Source organism: Carassius carassius, chromosome 19 (genome assembly GCF_963082965.1).
Source record: "Carassius carassius chromosome 19, fCarCar2.1, whole genome shotgun sequence".
Taxonomy (NCBI): domain Eukaryota; kingdom Metazoa; phylum Chordata; class Actinopteri; order Cypriniformes; family Cyprinidae; genus Carassius; species Carassius carassius.
Genome location: NC_081773.1, coordinates 19,339,813 through 19,366,118, shown reverse-complemented (window position 1 = coordinate 19,366,118; position 26,306 = coordinate 19,339,813). Strand labels below are relative to the sequence as shown.

General features: G+C 40.9%; 1 protein-coding gene across 1 annotated transcript in view; it reads left to right on the top strand.

Annotated features, from left to right (window-relative positions):
* LOC132095307 (sodium leak channel NALCN-like) overlaps window positions 1-26,306 on the top strand; it is a 114,970-nt gene that overhangs the window by 18,002 nt on the left and 70,662 nt on the right. The window contains 3 exon segments of the mRNA XM_059500159.1: window positions 3,109-3,251; window positions 4,286-4,390; window positions 8,254-8,340. Of these exon segments, the coding sequence (XP_059356142.1) occupies window positions 3,109-3,251; window positions 4,286-4,390; window positions 8,254-8,340 (335 nt within the window).

Sequence of the window (26,306 nt, the reverse complement as noted above, 5' to 3'; positions counted from 1 at the left end):
ACCTGATTATTTCAGGAGCCTTGTCACAAGTCCAGTGTTTTTGAATGGCGATGCTACTGCTGCTGTATTTTCACACTTAAAACAATAATTTGGTATATCTCTAATACCATTGTTCTCTTTTATGCTAAGAAATAAGTCACCTGGCAGTTCTCTCCCAAGTGATTCCACTGCTGTCAGCATTAAGTCTGAGTGTGATTCAGTGGGCTATTTAACACTTTTAAATGGGGAAGTCGTGAAAAAAAAAAAGGATGGAAATGGCAGTGGTGAATACGTATTTTAAGAAGAAGGAGGATCATAGGGTGACCTATAAGAGTGGAGGAAGGTGCACACAGGTGGACTATGTTCTATGTAGGAGATGCAACCTGAAGGAGATTGGAGACTGTAAGGTGTTGGCAGGGGACAGTGTAGCTAGACAGCATCGGATGGTGGTCTGTAGGATGGTTTTAGAGACGAAGAAGAAGAGGAGGAGAGTAAGGACTGAAAGAAGAATAAGATGGTGGAAACTGAAGGAGGAAGACTGTAGTGTGAGGTTCAGGGAAGAGGTCAGACAGAGGCTAGGTGGTGGTGAAGAGGTGCTGGATGATTGGGAAACTTCCGCAGGAGTGATGAGGGAGGCAGCTAGAAAGGTACTTGGTGTGACATCTGGAAATAGAAAGGAAGACAAGGAGACGTGGTGGTGGAATGAGGAAGTGCAGGGGAGCATAAGGGGAAAGAGGTTAGCAAAACAGAAGTGGGATCGACAGGGTGATGAGAAAAGTAGGCAGGAGTACAAGGAGATGCGGCAACAGGTAAAGAGGGATGTGGCGAAAGCCAAGGAAAAGGCATACGAGGAGCTGTATGAGAGGTTGAACACTAAGGAAGGAGAAAAGGATTTGTACCGATTGGCCAGGCAGAGAGATCGAACTGGGAAGGATGTGTTGCAAGTTAGAGCAATAAAGGATGGAGATGGAAATGTGTTGACTAGCGAGGAGAGTTTGTTGAGAAGATGGAGGGAGTATTTTGAGCAGCTGATGAACGAGGAAAATGAGAGAGAGAGAAGGTTGGATGATGTGGTGTTAGTAAAGCAGGAAGTGGATAGGATTAGTAAGGAGGAAGTGAGAGCAGCAATTAAGAGGATGAAGAGTGGAAAGTCAGTTGGACCAGATGACATACCGGTAGAAGCATGGAGATGTTTAGGAGAGATGGCAGTGGAGTTTTTAACCAGATTGTTTAACAAGATTTTGGAAGGTGAGAGGATGCCTGAGGAATGGAGAAGGAGTGTGCTGGTACCAATCTTTAAGCATAAGGGAGATGTGCAGAACTGCAGTAACTACAGGGGAATTAAGTTGATCAGTCACACCATGAAGTTATGGGAAAGAGTAGTGGAAGCCAGGCTGAGAGAAGAGGTGACCATCTGTGAGCAACAGTATGGTTTCATGCCGAGGAAGAGCACCACAGATGCCATATTTGCTTTGAGAACGTTGATGGAGAAGTATAGAGAAGGACAGAAGGAGCTGCATTGTGTATTTGTGGATCTAGAGAAAGCGTACGACAGAGTGCCAAGAGAGGAGCTGTGGTATTGTATGAGGAAGTCAGGTGTGTCAGAGAAGTATGTGAGGGTGGTGCAGGACATGTATGAGGACAGTGTGACTGCAGTGAAGTGTGCAGTAGGAACGACAGACTGGTTCAAGGTGAAGGTTGGACTGCATCAAGGATCGGCCCTGAGCCCTTTCCTGTTTGCAGTGGTGATGGACAGGTTGACGGACGAGGTCAGACAAGAGTCTCCCTGGACTATGATGTTTGCGGATGATATTGTGATTTGTGGTGAGAGTAGTGAGCAGGTTGAGAAGAGCCTGGAGAGGTGGAGGTACGTGCTGGAGAGGAGGGGAATGAAAGTCAGTAGGAGTAAGACAGAGTACATGTGCGTAAATGAGAGGGAGGGCAGTGGAGTGGTGCGGTTACAGGGTGAAGAGGTGAAGAAGGTGGAGGAGTTCAGGTACCTGGGGTCAACAGTGCAAAGTAATGGAGAGTGTGTTAGGGAAGTGAAGAAAAGAGTGCAGGCAGGGTGGAGTGGGTGGAGAAGAGTGACAGGAGTGATTTGTGATAGTAAAGTATCTGCAAGAATGAAAGGAAAAGTTTATAGGACTGTGGTGAGACCTGCGATGTTGTATGGGTTAGAGACAGTGGCATTGAGTAAAAGGCAGGAGGCGGAGCTGGAGGTAGCAGAGCTGAAGATGTTAAGGTTTTCGTTGGGAGTGACGAGGATGGACAAGATTAGAAATGAGTTTATTAGAGGGACAGCGCATGTTGGACGTTTTGGTGACAAGGTGAGGGAGGCGAGATTGAGATGGTTTGGACATGTGCAGAGGAGGGACATGAATTATATTGGTAGGAGAATGCTGAGGATGGAGCCACCAGGAAGGAGGAAAAGAGGAAGACCAAGGAGGAGGTTCATGGATGTGGTGAGGGAAGACATGCAGGTAGTTGGTGTAAAAGAGGCAGATGTAGAGGACAAGGTGGTATGGAGACGGATGATCCGCTGTGGCGACCCCTAATGGGAGCAGCCGAAAGAAAAAGAAGAAGAAGAAATGGGGAAGTCGTGGCCTAATTGTTAGAGAGTTTGACTCCTAACCCTAAGGTTGTAGGTTTGAGTCTCTGGCCGGCAATACCACGACTGAGGTGCCCTTGAGCAAAGCACTGAACCTACAACTGCACCCCGTTTTTTTTTTTGTAACTTTCAGGAGGGTGTACTCATTTGTGCAACACAAAATTGTATCACTTTGATAAGAAAATCTTATTATGCTGAATAATTTTGTAATTGATCAAGCAGGCTTGTTGGAACATTGTATCTCCAAAGAACCCTAACATGTCTTCTAAGTAAAGAGTAATTGCTGAATTTGTTGAGTTTTAAAGGGGGTGTACTCATTTATGCTGTGCACTGTAAATGGGTAATAGGAAGCACCTGACAAGGTCCACTAATGCCAAGACTGTGTTTATGTCTGAATTTTTTTGTCTCAGTGCCCTGTCAGACCAGTCTGGGGGCACAAAAACATCTCAGACATGGGCTTCTCCCCCTCCTCTGTCTAATTGCATCCCCGTCGTGACCCTTCTTGTCGTCTCCTCTTGCAGGCACCAGTATATTCACCGTATATGAGGCCGCGTCTCAGGAGGGATGGGTCTTTATTATGTATCGAGCCATCGACAGCTTCCCACGCTGGCGCTCATATTTCTGCTTCATCACGCTCATTTTCTTCCTCGCCTGGTTGGTCAAGGTGGAAAAATCATTTTCTTCTCACACCAGCGATCTGCAAAAATGTAGTCATAATCTGCACATGGGTCCTTCTTCATTTTCTAGACATAGAAAAGTGAGGGTTATTCTAGGAGTCTATTATAATCTTATATTATACCTTGGGTGTTATTTTTTTTTTTATTATTCAGTGCTGTTATTGTGTGCATTCATGACCAGTGAGAAGTTTGGGGTCAGTAAGCTTAAAAGGTTTCTATATAAAGGTTTCTGAAATACTTAACACTGGCTCACCGAAGATGCATTTATTTGATCAAAACTACAGTAAAACAGATATAGTATTACATTTCAAAATAACTGTTTTTATATTATTTTATTATATTTTAAAATATTTTGTTCTGTGATGGCAAAGCTGAATTTTCAGGAGTCTTTAGTCTACAAAGTCAATTGATCCTTCAGAAATCATATAATATGCATTATAATAACATTTCTTATATATTTAGAATAGTTGTGTTGCTTTTTTTGTGATATGTTTCTTTTTTCAGGATTCTAATATGTATAGCAAGTTCGTACATTTTATTTGTTTTAAATGTCTTTGCTATGACTTTTTATCAATATAATCATCTATAATCATCCTTGCTCAGTAGGTATTAATTAATTAATAAGTATTAATTACATTAAAAAAATGACTTTTGAAAGGTAGTGTGGAAGTCTAAAGATTATGACTTGACCCCATTTAGTTCACATAGTTAAGGAATGTTCAGGTTTCAAATCAAGCTAAGCTCTGTTGAAAGAATCTGTGGCTATCGATTACCATCAGGAAATCAGTTTGTAACAAACAGAATTAAACCTCATTAAATGTTGAAGATGACAAAAATATTAAATATGAAATATTAAATATGAAAATGTTAAATATGAAATATTATATGTATTTTATCATTAACACAGATCTGTTTTCACACTTTTCACTTATATGCCAGACAACAAGAACAAACATTCATTAAAATAATCATTTCTGGGCATTTATTAACTTTTTATAATTTCTTTTGCTTGTGTTCCCAGAATGTGTTCATTGCTGTGATTATAGAAACATTTGCTGAGATCAGAGTGCAGTTCCAGTAGATGTGGGGATCCCGGAGCAGCACCACGTCAACAGCTACTACACAGGTAAACCAAACACACTTGCGCACATGTGCAATAAAAGTAGCCTTTGGTGTATGACTCATTTCCCATTTTGTTAATCTCTTTGATCAATATGTATGAGCAGATATAATTAAACCAACTAAAGCAAAAATATCAAAACCTTCAATATCAGCATTTATGGTTATTAAGCACAGACCAATACACACCAACACAGACATCTGAAGGAATTCTTCCCATAATTCTCTGGAGACTTTGAGTCTGGCTTCCCTGGCCTTCAGCAGGCAGGATACACCTGACAGCAAGCTGTTTTGTTTTTTTTTATATATAAATTTGGCTGTTTGTCAGGTGGGGGCCCCCGAACGGCACAGAGGGATCTGATTGGGCGGCTGGCAGACTCAGGGGTGAGTCATAGAGTAACGTTGCTGAAAGTGCAATGGACCGAAAGAGAGGAAAAGACAGAGTGTATGTGTGTGTTTGCAGTTCTGTCATTCAGCATAAATTTTATGTGACTGATCAACTGAACAGATAGAGAGAATCAATTAACCCTAATGCACTTGCTTTCCTGCCTGCAATCCTCTCCTGTGGGGAAACCTGTCCTGTTGATTTTATACAATGATCGCCTACCTAATGTTTGGTGAGAAATTCACACTAACCAAGCTAATGGTGCAAATGCACAGAAAATCTGGAGCAAAGGAGTGGTGTGAAAAGTTGTGTGTGTAATTGTGTGAACTGAGGCATAGTGTCTCCCTGACTGCGCCAGTCACAGTGCCAGAGCCAGTCCTGGAGCAGAGCCTTGGAGGTTGGCATGAGTGGATCTGGCAACACTTTTGGCAGCACAGGGGTGACCTGACCACCATTATTCAAGTCTTATGGCTGTAGAAGTGCCCTCTGGGAAAAAGAAGGGCTATAGCACACAGCATTTATTCCAGCACTGCTTTAATGGGGTAAATCTGGTGAAGAACTATCCGATGCATGTGATCTCAAAATAAAATAAACAAAAACAAATCATGGGGGAAAAAAAAGGATCCCTGAATTTGTCATTACTGTATTCCAAAATTAATCTTATTTTTGTTACTAGATTAAAGTAATGACTATCAACCAGTTTTATGTTTTTTAATTAATAGTTCAGTTATAAGAAATATTTTAACTGCTACTATGAAAAAGTACCTTATTTGTCTATAAAGTTTTTGCAAACCAATTGTTATAGCACTTTTGTTCATATAGCAGTACTTTTAAATGAAAAAGTGCAATATACACTACTTTTGAATGCATTATTGAACGTTATGCATAACAATGCGATTAATTGCAGACAATCATGCAATTAATTGCGATAAAAAAATGTAATCATTGGCCAGCACTAATAAAAGTCTTTCTCTCACCTTTGATAATTTTTTGGCAATCCTTGTTGAGTAAGTTTTAAATACTTAATAAAAAATCTTAATCTCAACAAACTTTTATATACACACTATATGAGCAAAAGTAATGGGACACACCTCTCAATTATTGAATTTAGTTGTTTCTGTCAAGGCCATAACCACAGGTGAAAAGTGGACGTGTTTAGAAAAAGCAGCAACTCACCGTCACCGAGTGCTGAGGTGCATGATGCATAAAAGTCACTACACTCTGCTGATTCCATAGCTCCAAACTTCCACTACCATTGAAATCAACACAAAACTGTGTGGCTGAAGGTTTATGGAAGCAGCTGCATGTAAACCTCACATCACCAAGTGCAATGCCAAGTGTCAGATGGAGTGATGTAAAGCTCACTACCACTGGACTCTGGAGCAGTGGAAACACGTTCTGTGGAGTGACAAACCACGCTTCTTTGTTTGACAGTCTGGCAGGCGAGTCTGGGTTTAGCAGAAGCAAGAAGAATGTTTTATATATATATATATATATATATATATATATATATATATATATATATATATATATATATATATATATATATATATATATATGTGTGTGTGTGTGTGTGTGTGTGTGTGTGTGTGTGTGTGTGTGTGTGTAGTAAAAAAAAAAAAAAGATTAAGCAATGACAATGGCTATATGGCCACAAATTCTTAAAATGGAAAACAATAAAAAAAAACAATGAGGCAAATCTCATTCTGTAGACACAAAGTTGAATTGTCTTCAGTAGCACATGGCCATAAATGGTATGGCATTTATTAATTCCTTATCTGTAATGTCTACAGCAAAAACTGTATAATGTATTTTTTTGCTCTTGGTCTAGGTAAGGCTATTCTAAGGTGCTGATACTTCACAGGGAGAAATAGCTAAAGAATGTGTGAAAGTTAATATTGTCTTTGTCTACCCATTTGTATATACTGTATATATATATATATATATATAAAATATTTGGACAAAAATTTTACATTGCTACTGACATAACTTCTTACTCTTGCTGTATCTCTGGGTTAACAATAATTTAAAATGTCAAGTTTTAAAAAATTTTAACTGTTGACTGTAGTAAAGAGACTGTATAATGTTTGTACAATTTAGGACTATTATTTACCCCATGAATTTGCAAATAGGATTAATATCCCAGTTTATAAATCTAAAGTGTGAAATGTGAACCCTGACTACCCAGGATCAAAAATTACTTGACAAATTCAAGTGTGAAAAGCCATTAAGGCTCTTTGAATTTGCCCATAGAACTATAGACAGTGCTCTGACCTTGAAAACAAAATAGCCTTTCTGTGTCCTATTTTAATTATGTTGAAATATCTTATCGAATACAAATCTCTTAGGGTTCACAAAACCTTGATTTACTGAGTGTTAGACAATACGACTTGGAATGATGCCTTTAATCTGAAAGAAGTAAAAAGAAAATAAGGTTCTCTTGGGGCCTGATGATACTCTTTGGCAAGATTTGCACCATCCCTTTTGTGACTGTCTTATAAAAAATAATATAATTCAATAAGGCCCCTTAAGAAGATTACCACATGAATGGCAAAGTTATAATTACAAGACTATGAGGGGAAACTTTTAAAATATCTATTTATGTAGGTAACCTTTTTAATCTGTCAGAGCTGAAGGGGCATTGTGAGCTTAATGACTGTCATTTCTCATGGGTTTAATTGGTTATCTATTCTTCTGAACTGATAAAAGACAGACATAAGTGGAACAGCAGCAGTGCACATTAGGAACAGCCATAAGCACACTTTAAATTCTATGCAGAGGGGTGGGGATATGAACAATGGGAGGGTGGCACAAAATTCAGTCTGAAGCTTGATGTATGTTAGGAAAATGCATGGGAACATGTGGAACGTAGACGTGCATGTCATGTTATTCATCCCACACCTTTTGTGCTAATGTGGTTTGATGTGGAGAGGTGGGCCATTTGTTTTCTAAACAATCAGAATTATTTAGATTTTCACATGGTGGACTATAATAAAGCGTCAAGTACAGAGCCCTATGACAGTTCTGGGCTGTGTACATATGGATATGGGTAGTTTCTGTTGTTTGCCAGATTCAAGGTGCCTGCTGCAACATCCCTCCCTCCTCTAGTCCCTGCTGTCTCCGCCGCTGTCTCCTCGTATCTGTCATGGTGAAGTCATGGTGCATTTAGATTCTGAAATGTGAATAGATGCTCGCTGGATCATGAAGCCAATTTCTTGTGACCTTGCCTGTGTTTATAACATGCTTATGAAGTTGGTGGAGAATTCCATTGAATATCATGTAATTGGCAGTTGTTTTTAAGATTGTCAATTTTCCTTGATGCCAACAAGTTGTTTTTCCCCCAACTTATTTGTTATCAAATATGCATTTGTGTGTGTGTGTGTGTGTATTAGCTGACCAAAACGCCAGTCATTCACAGTTGTTAACAATTTGCCCTCTCTTTCTCCTTTCTTTTCCTCTCTTTCCATCTCTCCTCTTTGTGGCAGATGTTTCACGAGGACGCGTCTGGAGGATGGCAGCTCGTGGCGGTGGACGTGAATAAACCACATGGCCGGGCGCCTGTTTGCCTCCAGGTACCAGACATGCGACTTAATGGCACTGACGCCCCTGACTGTCAGCACACACTCAGTATTGCCTGACTGCCACATCTAATGCCACACTGCTGTGTGGGAGTGCAAGAAATGTGCTGCAGGCAGCCTGAACGCAATAGACACATTTAGATTTCTCTCAAACTAGCTGGTATGATTTTGACAGAGTATGAATAGACTGTGGAATGAACACAGCAAAGTTTGCCTTCCCCCCTTTTGTGAGCCCAATTTAGCACATGCACACCACACACAAATTTACCATTTACCATGTTCCTGGTCTTATTCTGCATGATTTTCAATACATGGTATTGCAAATAAATCCATTTCAGACTGACTTTACTAGACAAAAACTCAAATGGCTTATTATATTGAAATAATGTGCTAATGTTGTTTTTAAGCATTTTGACACTGATATTGCAGAGAAACTATAAATTGGATTTGAGTGGTCATAGAATAAAGTAGGCTTTTGATGGTTGATAATGCCATAATAACAGAAAGGACAGCATCTGGAGAGAGTCTAATTGCACTTAAACCAGTCCTGACTTTTAGATCTGCCTACACAAAGGGAGAGAGAGATCATCAGTGAAAATAAGTCCCCATCAGAGTCACATTAAAGTAAATATTCAAAAATACAATTTAATGCATCACATTTGGGTTATGATTCGACAGTATAATCCTGTAAAAAATCTTGCATTTTGTTCTAACATGGCTTTTCAACTGTAGAGCAGAGAGCATTTGAAAATATTCAGTGCAAGTAAAAAAGACCAAAGACTGGCATTTAATGACATTTCTGGGGCCAGGTTTCTGTGAGGTGAATCCATCAGGTAAAGGAAAGCTTTTGTATTTCCTCAGAGAGGGGCAAAGTTTACAGGGGGTTGGGTGGAATGCAGCAAATGGGTGGAGGTGTAGTTCATCATAGACTTAAATTACAATGGTGTTATTTATTTACTTATTTTATTTTTTATTTCCATTTTATTATAATTTTTTTACCATTACATATGCCAATTAAAAAACAAACAAACAAAAAAAATTATTTAATTATTTAAAATAAGATTTCTCATTTATGAGATGCTAAAAAAAAAAAAAAAAAAAAACACATATTGCCAGCACATGTGACCTGATCAACACAGAATATTTAATTTTTTTTAAAAGAAGAATGGGGCACAGTATAGTAATACAAAAGACAAAAGCCAATACAAATTATAATTTTAGCAGCAGATATATGTCAGTTTCAGCTGCAGGTCCATGAAGCCAATGCACTGAAACAAATGCACGAGGGTAGTACCGATCTGAGGTGGATGCAAGAGCTGCACTTGGTGACTGACTTCGCCCTCCGGGCCAAGAAAATCACTGTGTGGTACCTTAGGAAGGCGATGTCTACTCTGGTGGTCCAAGAGCAGCATCTCTGGCTCAACCTGGCAGAGATGGAAGATGTAGACAAAGCACACTTTCTCAGCACTACTATCTCCCATGCTGGGCTGTTCTGCGACACTGTTGAGGGCATTGCTCTGCAATTCTTGGCAGTGCAGAAGCAGACCAAGGTGATCCATCACATCTTGCCCCGGCATGATACACCACCCCTGGTGCCCTACTGGGACCTCTCTATTGTCCTGACTGGACTTCAGAGAGGTCCCTTTGAGCTGCTGGATTCAGTCGAGTTTAAGTTCCTGTCTGCTAAGACAGTGTTCCTGACCGCACTTACTGCCATCAAGAGAGTCGGGAACCTCCAAGCATTTTCGATGACCGAAGATTGCCTTGTGTTCAGGCCAGCCTACTCTTACATTGGCATGAGACCCTGGCCTGGATACGTGCACAAGGTTCCCACCACACCTTTTCATGTTTAGGTGGTAAATCTGCAAGCACTGCCCTTGGAGGAGGCAGATCCAGCCTTAGTGTTGCTATGTCCTGTAAGAGCGATGTGCATATATGTGGACTGCACCCGGAGCTTTAGAAGCTTTGAGCAGATCAGCAGCAAGGGAAGACTGTCTCTAAGCAGCGAGTGGAGTGTGTAGTGGGCCCTCACCCCTGTGCCCCCTGGGGGTGAGGTCACATTCCACACGGAGTGTTGCCTTTTCTTATGCGTTGGCTCACGGCACCTCACTGGCAGACATCTGTAGGGCTGGGCAACATCAAATACCTTCACAAGATTTTACAGTCTCTTGCGTTGAGCCAGTTTCTTCCCATGTGTTGGGTAACAGGTAAGTGGTAATCAGGTAAGGCAATCCCATATGTGTATTCTTCCATGGTAAGGTCCCGCTCTCTGTGAGCCTGTGTCTTTCCTTTGACAGATCATTCTGTCAGTCTTTGCTGGTTGTCGTTCCATCCCTACTCTTAGGTAGGACCTGCCTCAGAGACCCATTTCATATGTAGTACTGTCCCAGGCCTGTGTCAGTCCATTCAGTGCCTCCAGATGATACCTCTCTGTGGATAGAAAGTGGCCTCCGTAGAGCCCTTCTCCAGAAGGCTTACTTCTCCACTGTTACTGCCGAGCTGTAACAACAAAAAGGAAAGACATGAATCAAATCTTCATTGAAGATCGAAATCCCTTCTGTTAAGAAATTTATGTGGTGAAAGGAACAGGAGATTGGCTATCACCAACAGTGTTATACTCCCCTCTGGTCCCTACAGGTACCAAGGGCAGCTAAATTGAGCAGGTGAGGTGGGAAGGTTACGACCTTTACGTGGCGTTTGTCTGACACATGGCTGCTTGTCAACATTTGCAATGCCATAGGATTGTGACGGGGTTCAGGTTGTCGCACTTTCCATGGACCCCTAATGTTGTCACAACATAACTCAAAGTGACGGACATATAGGGAATGTCTTGGTTACGCCGAGGGCTGGGATGTAGAGATGGAGGGAATGGAGACGTTATGTCCCAATGCCATAACTTCGAACCATCGCTGGTGGCCAGGGACAAGTTCTAGGTTCCTCATTGTAAAACCTGAGGAGTGGATGCACCTGTCGCTTATTTGAATCAGGTATGCAATATCCACTAGCCATATTTCATTGGTGGCTTCTCTTAAAGTCAGAGATGATTAGGGCTCCCAAGTGAATCCCCTAATGTCGTCACGACGTAATGTCTCTGTTTCCTTCATCAGGGAACTTGGGTTATGTAAGTAACTGAGACATTTCATTATGTGGTTAAGGTTAATGAGGTCTACTTGATCTCTTCTCCAAAGGCCACCTTGGTGTTAATTAGGCCTCTGCATTTTCTTATGTTATAATTGCACTACAGCTATTCTCCTGGATTCTTTAAGTTCTTCAAGTGAAAGATTTCTTCTCTTGAGTTTTATACTTATTCTTACTGCAAACTTTTTTTAAAAGTTTCAATTCAGACTCTAAATATGAATGTCTCAAAACTAATACATGTTTCAGTGTACAACCCGAATTCCGGAAAAGTTGGGACGTTTTTTAAATTTTAATAAAATGAAAACTAAAGGAATTTCAAATCACATGAGCCAATATTTTATTCACAATAGAACATAGATAACGTAGCAAATGTTTAAACTGAGAAATTTTACACTTTTATCCACTTAATTAGCTCATTTAAAATTTAATGCCTGCTACAGGTCTCAAAAAAGTTGGCACGGGGGCAACAAATGGCTAAAAAAGCAAGCAGTTTTGAAAAGATTCAGCTGGGAGAACATCTAGTGATAAATTAAGTTAATTGATATCAGGTCTGTAACATGATTAGCTATAAAAGCTTTGTCTTAGAGAAGCAGAGTCTCTCAGAAGTAAAGATGGGCAGAGGCTCTCCAATCTGTGAAAGACTGCGTAAAAAAATTGTGGAAAACTTTAAAAACAATGTTCCTCAACGTCAAATTGCAAAGGCTTTGCAAATCTCATCATTTACAGTGCATAACATCATCAAAAGATTCAGAGAAACTGGAGAAATCTCTGTGCGTAAGGGACAAGGCCGGAGACCTTTATTGGATGCCCGTGGTCTTCGGGCTCTCAGACGACACTGCATCACTCATCGGCATGATTGTGTCAATGACATTACTAAATGGGCCCAGGAATACTTTCAGAAACCACTGTCGGTAAACACAATCCGCCGTGCCATCAGCAGATGCCAACTAAAGCTCTATCATGCAAAAAGGAAGCCATATGTGAACATGGTCCAGAAGCGCCGTCGTGTCCTGTGGGCCAAGGCTCATTTAAAATGGACTATTTCAAAGTGGAATAGTGTTTTATGGTCAGACGAGTCCAAATTTGACATTCTTGTTGGAAATCACGGACGCCGTGTCCTCCGGGCTAAAGAGGAGGGAGACCTTCCAGCATGTTATCAGCGTTCAGTTCAAAAGCCAGCATCTCTGATGGTATGGGGGTGCATAAGTGCATACGGTATGAGCAGCTTGCATGTTTTGGAAGGCTCTGTGAATGCTGAAAGGTATATAAAGGTTTTAGAGCAACATATGCTTCCCTACAAACAACGTCTATTTCAGGGAAGGCCTTGTTTATTTCAGCAGGACAATGCAAAACCACATACTGCAGCTATAACAACAGCATGGCTTCGTCGTAGAAGAGTCCGGGTGCTAACCTGGCCTGCCTGCAGTCCAGATCTTTCACCTATAGAGAACATTTGCCGCATCATTAAACGAAAAATACGTCAAAGACGACCACGAACTCTTCAGCAGCTGGAAATCTATATAAGGCAAGAATGGGACCAAATTCCAACAGCAAAACTCCAGCAACTCATAGCCTCAATGCCCAGACGTCTTCAAACTGTTTTGAAAAGAAAAGGAGATGCTACACCATGGTAAACATGCCCCGTCCCAACTATTTTGAGACCTGTAGCAGAAATCAAAATTGAAATGAGCTCATTTTGTGCATAAAATTGTAAACTTTCTCAGTTTAAACATTTGCTATGTTATCTATGTTCTATTGTGAATAAAATATTGGCTCATGTGATTTGAAAGTCTTTTAGTTTTCATTTTATTAAAATTAAAAAAACGTCCCAACTTTTCCGGAATTCGGGTTGTAGTTTAAGCCCTGACCTTTGCAATTTTACATTAATAACAGAAAAATCAGTTGAGTGTGCATATTACTTTAGATACTTTTTTCAGGCTGTGACAATAGCCCTTGATAGGATTATACTTTTTTGTTATACTTGGAGATCAGAACATAATAAATGTATAATAATATTGTTGCACGTTATGTTAATTTCTGTTTTAGACAAAAACTCTTTAAAAAAGATTAATACAGAAAGGATGTATCTCTTGATATGATTGTAACACAGTTCTTTCGTGAGAAGAAGGAGGCGGGAACTGGCGGACAATCAAATCAAATTTTAATAATCAAAATAAACAAAAAACAGCATGTCAGCCCCTCACGGACGACTGACGTGCACAAATAAAAACCAAACACAACTAAAAACCCAGGCCTGGTCCTCTCTCGTCTGTCACTGTCGTCGCTCCTGTTTTATATCCTTCCATCTCCTCCGTGGGACTCGAGACCGGTGGGTCGAGCAGGTGTCGGTCCAATCACTCAACCGGCCTCGCTCCTGTTCCCACGGCTCTCGGCCCCGCCCCACTCGTCACAATGATGTTGTTCCTAGTCAAAACTGTTGATTTGTCTTTTTTCATTCTATAGACTTAATGTGCTAAAGAATCTTTTTATTTTTTTCATTATATCGGTCAAAACAATTAAACATTTTTCCAAAATATCTTCTTACACAGAAGAAAGACAGTCAAAGAGGTTCGGAATGACATGAGAGTGAGCAAGTGATGACAGAATTTTTATTTTCGGGCAAACCGTCCTTTCAATGTGATTTTTCTTCACAGTAAAATTATATATTCTGATAGCCACATTAATAATTTGGACTAAATTTACAGTAGATTAACACAGCTGGTTAGTTATTTAGAATTACAATACAGTTTAATGAAGAGCAGTTCGCTGATCATGCAGTATCTTTCCCACTCTGCAACTCTGTGTTGAAATCTTCACACGTCATGTTTGATAACCCTTTTAATCAGAAGGTGCTGCCCATAGAGGAAACATGTTGGCTTCTGCAGTCACCCGTTAACGCACCTACGCCAAGGTTATTTATATAGAGGAAACCTTCTATTACGCCACCTCTGACCTTGCAACATTCATTTCTCCCAAGGGACCTATTTCTCCCAACCGTAAGCATGCCTTATCAACAACCGCAGCTATGATGCTCAGAACCCAGCCCGTCTGCATCCCTAACCAGGTCTTGAACAGTGGCTGGAGAATTCTGGAGGACAGTCAGCTTTAATTAACCAGCTGGTCCCAGACAGAGCATGAATCACCTCCTTGCAGTAATAACTTCGATAAGCAGTGGGATTTGAGGACTGCTGGTCTCCCATCAGCTATTTTTGTTCTTATTTTCTAATTAAACAATGGAGCAAAAGTGTTAGAGTATGCCTATGGAGTTCACAAAAAATGCTTTTGTAATGCTCAGTTTGCTGATCACTTAAATATGGAGTGTTAGATGTACTGTAGGATGCTTCATTGGTCTTTGCTGATCTGTTGGTGACAGACAGATTAACTCTGTTTTTCTCCATTTAAATTTTGTTTTTAAATAAGCTCCATTTGTTAATCTGTCTGTCAGTTTAGCTTAAAGGGACAGCTCAACCAAAAATAAATTTCTGTTCTGATTTACTCATCTTCACATTGTTCAGAACCTAATTTTTTTCTTCTCTAAAACACAAAAGGAGATGTTTAACAGAATGTTAATGCTGCTCGTTATCATAATAAGAACATATGGTAAAGTACAGCATACAACTGGTGCAAATGCCTTGTGTGCTGTGTTTGTGTGCACAAGTTATTTTCCAAGCAATGAAATTAAATGGGATCTAAAAATTTCTAGCTTTAAGAAACGACACAAAACCAACATAAAAGTATCAATAATTGGTCCATATGAATTGTTTCCTATTTTCTAAGTACAGTAGCTTTGTGTGAGAAACAGTTTGTGAACTGAATTAACCAATTCTTTGTAAAGATAAAACAAACAAACAGATGTCAAGTTTTCAGTGAATAACATCTAAGGTTACGTATGTAACCCTGGTTCCTCGAAGGAACGAGACGCTGTGTCGATGACGCTTTGGGGAAACACCTCCAGCGTGACGTCTCTGAATAACATGTGTAATCAGTCCAATGGATGGGCGAGACTTCATAGGCGGGTGATGTCAGAGACCAGGAAGCATAAAAGCATGAGCAGCGAAGCTGGTAACCAGCCTCAAAGGATGAAACAAGCGCCGGTCAGAGATTCCGGAAGTGTGAGACTGCGACGCAGCGTCTCGTTCCTTCGAGGAACCAGGGTTACATATACGTAACCTTAGACATTCCTCTTCAGGAACTCAAGCTGCGTTGATGACGCTTTGGGGAACGAGAATATCCAAGCCGCCACACTTTCAAATCTCTGCCTAGTGCCTACTGCCTGACAGTAATCGGGGACAACCCGTCCAATGGCCAACTTCAGAAGGAGTGAGTCTTGACCCCCAAGAGAGGGGAGATCAGAGGACTCAAGGCTTACGATAGCATCCTGATCATCGCTTAGCATAAGCTTCTTCTGGCCGGAGGCCTCAGCCTCAGTGCACCATGGAGGAAACATGTAACCAGAGGGTCTCTGCCCACTAACTGGCCACCAGAGGGGTGAGGTAGGCTACCATGGCCGCCACGTAGACCTTCAGGGTGGAGTGGGTCAACCCTGCGGAGAGCCTGCAGGAACTCCAGCACTGTACCAACTGGGCAATTAACTGGGTCAAGCTGCGGTCTCCGCAAAGAGAGATGAAAAGCTTCCACTTAAAGGCATTCAGTTTCCTTATTGAGGGAGCTCTGGATTGGAGAACGGTCTCAACAGCCTCGGTTGAAAGACCAGAAGCTAAGAGTTGTGCTTCCTCAGAGACCACACCTACAGCCTCTAAGTTCCATGCGGGGGCGCACCCTCCACCTGCGAGAGGAGATCTCTTCTTATGGGAACCTCCCATGGAGTGCAGTCAAAAAGAGAAATCAGGCCCAGGAACCAGGCCCGGCCAGAACGGGGATACTAACAGCAGCCAGAGTCCGTCCCGGCGCACTCTCTCCAGAACTCCCGGGAGCAGAGCAATCGGGGGAAAAATGTACAGATGAAGCCTCAGCCAAGTCTGTACCACGCCGTCCAGGCCCAGTGGAGCTGGATGAGTCAGAGGAAGTCAGAGGGGACAGTGCGATGTCTCTCGAGTCGCAAACAGTTCCACCCGAGTCTGGCCAACCTCTCCAACTCTGCAGCCACCACTGTAGGGGTCTCATGTACAGCAGGCCAATAGCATTCACGTTGGACGCAGCTGCCATCAGACCCAGCAGTCTCTCTCACTCTTGCGACTGCAGTGAGAATCGACTCCGATTCTCCGAGCAGGTGACATACGTGCCTGCATCGTGGTCGAATACCACACCATGCCCAGATAAGTGGTTCTCTGTACTGCAGAAAGCACACTTTTCTTGGTGTTAAGTCTTAACCACAGCTCTTTCATGTGAGCGAGAATGACACCTCAATGCCGAACCGTCATCTGCTCTGACTAAGCTAATATCAACCAATCGTAAATGCGGTTGCAGGCATGGTGAACTTCAGTCCCCTGACTGAGCGGTTCAAAAAGCACAGATCTAAAAAAGGAAACAACACCTCATCCTTCCTTGGAACAGTAAAGTACCGGCTGTAGGACCCGGACTCTGCAACCCGAGGAGGGACCACCTTGATGGCCTCCGTCCTCAGAGAGAGTCTACTTCTGTTCCATTACCAGAGCCTGCTTGGGGCCCACCAGAACTGGATTCTGTGGCCTCTCACTACAGTGTGAAAAACCCACTGAGACTCATTTGGCAGTAGTTTACACGCTGGCAAGTAGTCTACTGAGGGAATCAGCCTCTCAAGACTGATCTCTCGTGTCATCAGAGCAGTTAGCTCGGTGCCCTGAAGCGGCGCACCAGAAGGAGATGGCCAAACTAGCTGCTTTGGAAACCTCCCAGGAGGTCGCGAGCCTCTTAGCACCGCTACATTTCCGGGCGGTAACTGAGAGAAGTGCTCGCCGGAGACTGCTGCGTCCTGGAACACCGGCAGGGTTGGCAGATCGATCTCCTGAGGGCACTGAGGAGAGACGGGCACCGTGTAATGCGGTGTACACCGCTCTTCCCCAGAGGGGCCTGCCAAAGCATCAGGACTCTCGTAGCTGAAGTCTCCTAAAACGATGGTCCTCAGACCCACGTCGTCTGCTAGGAAGACTAAACAAGAGCCTGCTTGGGGCAGGTCCCCATGAAGCACACTTGGCAGGGGCTCCCACACCGCCATGTGACGTCCTAAGGGAACCAGTCTCGCGAGACTGGCCTCTGGTGCGCCCGGCGAGAGTGGAGCACTTAACAGTGAGAAAAGTACAATCAGCCCCCCGAGAGCCGACTGCACAAGCTCCACTCGTCAATAATGCTGCTTATTATAATTTTAGGCATAATATGCTTGTGTAACTGGTGCTTGTGCAAATGGTGCTTGGGCAACTGGCGCTTGTGCAACTGGCGAGCTCATCGACGCCTTCCACATCAATCTCCTCAGAGAAAGATGGGCAGTGCGTTGCTCCCTCTCACCGGGAAGAAAGTACTGCAAACGCGGGCTTCCAAACCCCCCGAGAGCGGGCACCAGATCTGGTGGTTAAGGAAGAAGATAGGGACTTGCCCGTCTACATTCTTTCAGCGGATCCGAAAGCGAAACCCATGAGCACAACCACCACTCTGCCTCGGCGAAAGCGAGGCTGGCACCGCGAGAAACGCCAGTGAAGGCTCCCTCCTCAAAGATAGCCTTCTGAGAGTGAAGCAAAACGCTCGCATCGCATCGACGAAGCTTCAGTTCCTGAAGAGGAATTAATATTTTTCACATGTATATTGTATGACTTTAGAAGGAAAAAAGGGCCTGAGGATCAATTTATTTTATGCTTTATCATTCTTTTTAAGCTTGAAAGCATCAGTTTCCATTTAATGGCATGTAAAAGAGCAATCAGCACATATTTCAAACTTTTTTCTTTTTCTCAAAAAAAAAAAAAATTGGAATGATGTGGGGAGTAAAAGATAACAGTTTTGTGGGAGCTATTCCTTTAAGAATGAGTAAATGTTTGGTAAAATGCCACTGACGTGCACTGAATGATAAAGAAAAATTCTTCCCTTTGAGTTGTTGCTAGCTTTGATTCTGGCACAGAACTGATGAAGTATGACAGGCACCTTACTGTAAAGAACACTAATTGTGTGTCAGCTGACGGGTAAAAGCCTGAAGTTTCAAACATATGAGGAGGAGCAGTAACAAGATGCTCTGAATGTCTTTTTGGAGGAAGATTTGGAGCATACAAATTTGGCTGCATCAAATGCAATGAAATAGAGAGAGAGAGAGAGAGAGAGAGAGGTGCATCCCACCCTCACAAAGGTTGCTATTTAATTGATTGCGACAGCTCTGCTAGGAATTCATGTGGCACCAGCAACATCAGAAGAAGTAGGCCACCACACCTTGAGTGCATTGACAGTGCTGTGTTTATGTTCTCCATATAAAAGAAATTCAGACGAGTCTTGAAGTAGACAGTGGATGAATTGCAAAAGCAAGCTCTCAAACCTTTCAGTAAAACATGCCTTTCAGAAAGCCAGGAAAATTTTTGGGGTGAAGTCAAGGGCCCTGAGAAAATGGACTCACCTGTTAGTCCCCCCGAAAAACCCGAGGGAAAACCAACATCGAGAAGCTGAAAATGTCAAACTGCTTTGTCTTGTCCCATAATAGTCATAGAGGCTGCTCGCTGAATTCTGAGCTGTGATCCCAGACCAGAGCAGCAGACAGACCAGACTGCCACTGTCCTTCTCTCATCTTTCTCCCTCGAGATATACTGAAAGACAATAGCTGCATTTCCTGAAGCTCTACAAGTCCTTTTATGCGTAGTAATATACCTACTATATATATATATATATATATATATATATATATATATATATATATATATATATATATATAAATATAATAAAATACTACTTTTTGGATAGATACAAAACATTTCTATTTCAAATAAAAGTAATAATTATTTACCTTTCCATTAAAATTATCTGTGGGAAAAATTTCAAGGTTTCCAAAAGAGGGTTAACCAGTAAAACAATTTTCAACATTGATAATGTAAAATAAATAAATAAATAAATACAATAAATAAATTCTTGTACACCAAATCAGCATATTAGAATGATTTCTATGACTGAGGTTTTGACTGCTGAAAATTCAGCTTTGCCTTCAGCGGAATAAATTAAGTTTTAATACTGTATATTAAAAAAAATTATTAAAATGTGTATATATATAAATTTATAAATGTATATATATCAATTTATAAATGTATATTAAAAATTTGTATAATAATATTTCACGATATTACTGTATAACTGTATTTGTGGTCAAATAAATTTCTTGGTAAGCATATAGAGTGTTGTGCAATATGCATAAGAATTAAATTACTCTGCCTCACTTTATAATGTATTTAGTTAAAATATTATGTCTTAAGGGTGTATTATTTGGTTTATTTCCTGGAAAGGCCTCATACAGGCAAACATGTAACTTAAGCATGTTGTAGAGGAAATTAAGCAATTCAACTATCGGTTAGCCCCTCCCCTCAAACAGAGATGAGCCATTGACAGTTGAGTATTAGTTTCACGGGGAGCAGAATTCGCACATCTGTAGGTTTCAGTGCCATAGAGAAACATTGGCTTTCATTGGTTTGATGGTGTTTATGCTACAAAAATGGAAAACTGATGTGCCTGGGGTACTTGAAAGACTGATTCTGACTATTTATTTTATTACATTTCCTAAACCCAAACAAATCAGAGCAAAAAAAGTCTCTAAGCATTCAGCCCCAATCCCAATGAAGACGAAAACACTCATTTTCTGGTTGCCATACTCTCATTAAGTTCTCATTTTCATCTGCTCAAGCAGAACTTTAATGTCATCTTGTGCTTCAACAAGGTATCGCTGGCTAGAATGAACATTAAAGTTGGTAAGTCCATGCTAACGTACAAACCTAAATGGCAAACTGTTATCATGTCATGTACAGTTTTGTTAAGTCAAAAATATATAAGCGAAGGTCTAGATTTCAGTGCCTCTCTATATTTAACTGGTTAAATGTAAATTAATTTAATACCCTGAGGTACATGAACAGTGTTGATCCAAGATGTTGTCATTGCGATTTTAACAACCGTAACATGAGACTTCTCCTGTTTGCATTGTGATCTGTATTTTTACAAATTTATTTTGAAATATTTTATACATGCCTCATTACATACATATAATATTAAGTCTCTGTAACAATAAAAACTCCATGATCACGGGAAGAAAGAGGCGGGAACCGGTGGACAATCAAAATGAAAGCTTTAATAATAAAATAATAATAAATAATAAAAAAACACAAAACAGCTCGGCAGCCCCTCACGGACGACTGCCGCACATAAACAAAATCAAAACACAATCTAAAATCCAGGCCTGGTCCTCTCTCGTCCTTCACTGTCGTCGCTCCTGTTTTATATCCTTCCATCTCCTCTGTGGGACTCGAGACTGGTGGGTCGAGCAGGTGTCCAATTTCCAATCACTCCACCGGCCTCGCTCCATTCCCACGGCTCTCGGCCCCGCCACACTCGCCACAGTCTCACTTAAATGATGTCACTTCCCTGTCCTTTTTTTTTTTAAACATCTTGGGACAAGGTTATCACACTGACCGCTGTCATTGAAAGTCAGTAGCAACTCCGTTTGTTTGTCCGAGTGAGCAGCATTAACTAAGGAGGGCAGATCTTACCAAAAAAAAAAAGCCTTTAGGATTTTTCCATAGGCTTTTGGATTATTGCAAAAAATAAGCTCTGTGTTCAACCATAGTTCATGAAACTTAAAAGTTTTGTCCATCAAGATGATCTTTACAAAATGATATAACTTTTATGAATTTTGAACCCTAGATAAAAGCACCAGAACTTAAAGGGGTGGTTGATGGTCGCTCACCTTCAGCGTCACCACCACCACACTTCCCACAACTTTTTCAAACTTATTTTTAACCTGTTCAGTGTAAAGCATTCACTCTCTATATGAATTTTAACCCATGCTACAGGAATATTTTCATGTAAACTGGAATAAATATAAAACTAGAGCAAAACTATGAAATGAGATATTAATAATAATTGAGATTAAGCTTATTGTAGTGAATAAAGTACCACATTTCAGCTTTGTTATGGTCGGTACACAAAATGTTATTTTATCCTTGCTTTTCGAAAATCCTCATATGCTTTTTAACAGCTTCATGTGGCTGTAATCATTTAAATTTAATGTGGTTTTAATCACTATGCATAGTTAAAGTTTCACTTGCACAGTGACTAAGCTGGTAAATGTGGTGTTTACATGGAATGATCATAATAGTTTACCTTACGAACCCAGAGTCTTCGCATCAGTAGGAAAGCGATAAAATTAGCATCTTCCATCTGAAGACTTGTGTTACACTTCAGGGCAAAACAAAAAAAAAACATTGTCGACCAACAATATAAAATGCGGGAAACTATAAATTGGTTATTCTACAATTAATTGTATTTCATATTATACTACAACTGGAAAATACTGTAAATTGATAAACAGTTTGGCATAATGATGTTTAATGTCTCCAACGGTGCCATGTAGTCCCATTTAGCAACTTGTTAGCAACAATATTTTTTAAGAAGCATACAGTTATCATGAGTGGGGTTTAACTGGTGTGTTTTATGTCGTAGAATAAAACGTAAAAGGATCTTGAGTCTTTATTATACTTTATTTTAAGTGAAAGTGACGTGACATGTGGCCAAGTATGGTGACCCATACTCATAATTTTTGCTCTGCATTTATCCCATCCAAAGTGCACACACAGAGTAGTGAACACACACACCCGGAGCAGTGGGCAGCCATTTTTTGCTGCAGCATCCGGGGAGCAGTTGGGGGTTTAGTGCCTTGCTCAAGGGCACCTCAGTCATGGTATTGAAGGTGGGTGAGAGGGCTGTACATTCACTTCCCTTTTTTAGGGGTTTAACCAAAATCCCAATCAGAAAACTAGGACTGTGAATCTTTGGGAAGATGATTTAAGTCACGTTTCATAGGTTTTCGATTCGATTCAAGAACAATTTTTGTAAATTTAGAATGATTAAATTTGATTCGATTCACAATTAAATTTGATTATTACGATTCGAATATGCATTTTTTTTAAGTCCATTGCTTCCCCTAAATGATTAAAATGTTTAGTCAGGGGGCAAATTACACAGAAGACTTTATGGTTACAGATTCATTGGTTAGAGAAAAAAAACTAAAAAACTTTTGTCCATTGTTAGATAGTTTAATGGTATATGGCATATGTAAAAATTTAGCTAATTTTATTTATGTGTGTATTATAATTATTTATTTATTTTTAAAAGGAATTATTTTCTTATCTATTACTTTGAATTTGCTGTAAGACATCAAATACACTGTTGGACAATTTTAAATCATTTGTAATCTATAATGTTTTACTAATGGCAATTTTATGACTGTTTTATAAACTACAGACAATTCTTTAAATTTTCTGCACAGAATAAGGTAGAAAATATACTTGATAGTTTCTGTACTGTAATAAATGATATGTCAATTAGCACTGCATCATTCATAAATTGTATTTATTTATTGTGTTTTGTTTCAGTTCATTCTGCTTTTTATTTCGCTTAGTTGCAGATATAGCCTGGCACGTCTTAAGTTTTATGAGCGCGAGATCATCTCTCTTTCAGTGCGGAAACTTCTTTATCTCAATTTCATGAATGAATTTTTCATTATAAAATGCTATAGTATTTAACTTTTCCTCTACATCAGCAAATGATGATTCTGAAAGAAAACTACCCGATGGGCCCTATAATAAACCCGGCGCAATGCGACGCAAGGCCTAGTGCAAGTATGTTTGCAAGTTTCAGTCCGGCGCCGTTCGCATTTTCCAGTCCAGCGTTACGTCGTTTAATTAGCAAATGTATTTGTGCCCATTTGTGCACCCATGGGCATGCTGGTCTGAAAAAGAGGTGTGTTCAGGCACATTGCTGGCGCAATGCTATTTTAAGGAGCTGAAAATAGACTGCGCCATAGACCAACTCGAACTTGGTCTAAAGTCTGGTGCAATGTTTTTTCTTTTTTATTTAAAGAGTGTGTTAGTATAGGCGGGTCCGCAACGCGCATACACGCTGCTTATTAAACACAGGGACGCACAGCAGCACACAAACATGACAAATATTAAAAATTTTATAGGATTGCAGTACATAAGATTTTTTTGTAGGCTATTTACATATATATATATTCCAAATTCCGCAAAATAGCAAATCCGTCATGGCACGAGTGCAACTGGCTCTTAAAGGGAATGGAAGATGAGACTCTGATTGGTTTATTGCACGTTACACCCAAAAAACACCCATTACTCATTAAGAGAGTAGGGACAACCCATTTACACCATGCACCCGGGCGCGCCAACCGTGTTTCCGTTGGTAAAATAGCAAAAGTGGATTTGGACACGCCCAGAGTGCACCTGCGCCGTGCGCTTTACATTTTGTGTTTAGATCGTTAAAATAGGGACCGATGTCTGTTTCTACAGCAACGAATGCTTCTTTCATTCATCTTATTATCAGATAAACGTCATGCTGTATTTCAAGGTTGTTGTTAATGCTGTGGTTATTTTAACAGTTTCCTTCGTACATTCAGTTCAACAACATGTTAAAACACATTTATTATTCAATGGAAGTGTGCGCACACTTTAGACACTTACATTTCTCTTCTGTCCATGCAAGAAATATGCAGCCTTTGACTGGTCAGGTAACGGTCCAAGTGCAGTTTACATGTTTATTATAGTGACTTTGAAATATCTAAAGTAGTGTGGTAAAGCAATAGATTAGTTTTTTTATTTCTGTAATGTACTTTGTGTGATTTGTATATTAATATTTACAGCAGGCTTATTTGTCAATGCTTTATGTTGTCATAATTATTACATGCTTACAAGGTTGGAAGTTTAATAAATCAGTCAAGAGACTACTATGATTTTGTTTAATAAAAAGGTAATTCATATCAATTCATCCATCACCTTATTTCATTGTAACATAGGTCTGGCCTACAGAAAAGAAAATTTCTGTTTAATCTATCTAATATTGTGTTGGTCATACTATACTATACAATGATACCTGTCTTTGTTGAATAATACAGAATATAAAGAACTTTTAAAATAATTGCATATTAAATCGCAATATTGGTCAAAATAAATCGCAATAAGATTATATAAAAAAATCTTTCAGCCCTAAACAAAAGTCTGCCTCCCATGACATTGATTTATATATAGCTAAGCCAGAACGTTCCCGGTTACTTGACTGTAACCTTGTTCCCTGAGAAAGCGGAATGAGATGCTGCGCTGCTCAGCACATTGGGAAACGTCTTATTCTTGACCTGCTGTGAATAGTGTGTGTAACACGTCGATAGAATTGTCCCGGTGGTAATATAGCCTCAGTTGATGACGTCATCGGGGCGCACCCACAACACGGGGCTATAAATAGATAAGCCACAGGTGCATCAACCGGACATTTTGTCTGAAGAGCAGTCCTGGGACATATTCAGCAGGGCAACGCAGCACAGCATCTCATTCCGCTTTCTCAGGGAACAAGGTTACAGTCAAGTAACCGGGAACGTTCCCTTTTGAAAGCTTCAGTCGATGCTACGCTGCTCAGCGCGATGGGAATGAGAATACCCACACCGCCGTGCTTGAAAAATGTCTGGACCCCTAAGGTTGTGCAGGTGTGCTACCAAACCACAAGAAGGCCTCAGACATTAGCTTGTGATGTTGACTCAATGACATGAGAGCCCAGAGTAGCATGGACATACAAACTATAAAATCTTATGAATGTGTGCGGAGAGGACCAACCTGCCACATCACAAACCTGTTGTAAGGGGGCACCCCTTGCTAAAGCACTAGAGGAGGCAACCCCCCTTGTGGAGTGAGCTCTAAGGCCTATAGGCGAAGCTTGACCGCGCGCCTCATAAGCCAAAGCAATAGCATCCCTGACCCAGTGAGACATTGTCTGTCTGATGGCAGCTGCTCCTCTGTAACCACCACCATAACAGACGAACAGTTGCTCCGACTTATGCCACTGGCTAGAGCGGTGGACGTAAGTCTGAAGAACACTGACTGGACACAGTCTATAAGATTTCTCCTGCTCCGGCATTGGGAATGACCGGATGTACAGCCGAAAACGGAACCTTAGGTAGGTAATCAGGATGACGATGCAAAATCACTTTTACCCTCCCTGGGGCAAAGTCTAAGCATGATGGTGAGATAGACAGAACCTGCATATCCCCAATTCTCTTCAAAAGAAGTTATTGCCATGAGAAAAACAATTTTTAGAGTCAGAAGTTTATCAGACGCTGATTCTAAAGGTTCAAAGGGGGTTTCAACCAGACCCTCGAGAACTATAGCTAAGTCCCAAGAAGGCATCTTGGTTTTCACTGTAGGCCTCAGTCGTCTGGCCCCACGAAGGAAGCGAGAGAGCAGAGGGTGTCTCCCGAGTGGCATCCCGTCAATCAAGGCGTGGCAAGCTGAAAGAGCGGCCACATAAACCTTAAGAGTAGCAGGGCATGTGCCCAGGGCATGTGCCTGTTGAAAATTTCTCTTGCATGAAGTCCAGAACTGAAGCAATGTGGCAGTTGACTGGATCTACATTGTGTATCACACACCACCTGTCAAAGACACCCAATTTACTGGCATAATTCTGTCTGGTGGAGGAAGCCCTAGCACTAAGAATGGTATCAATAACATCCGGCGAAAGCCCTGTGTTCCTCAGTTGGTACCCATCAGGGGCCAAACATGAAGATTCCAACGGTCAGACCCCCCTGGTGACTTATATAAGAGACTGTTGCTGTGTTGTCATCCCGTACTAGGACATGACAGCCTCTCAAATGATGGAGGAAA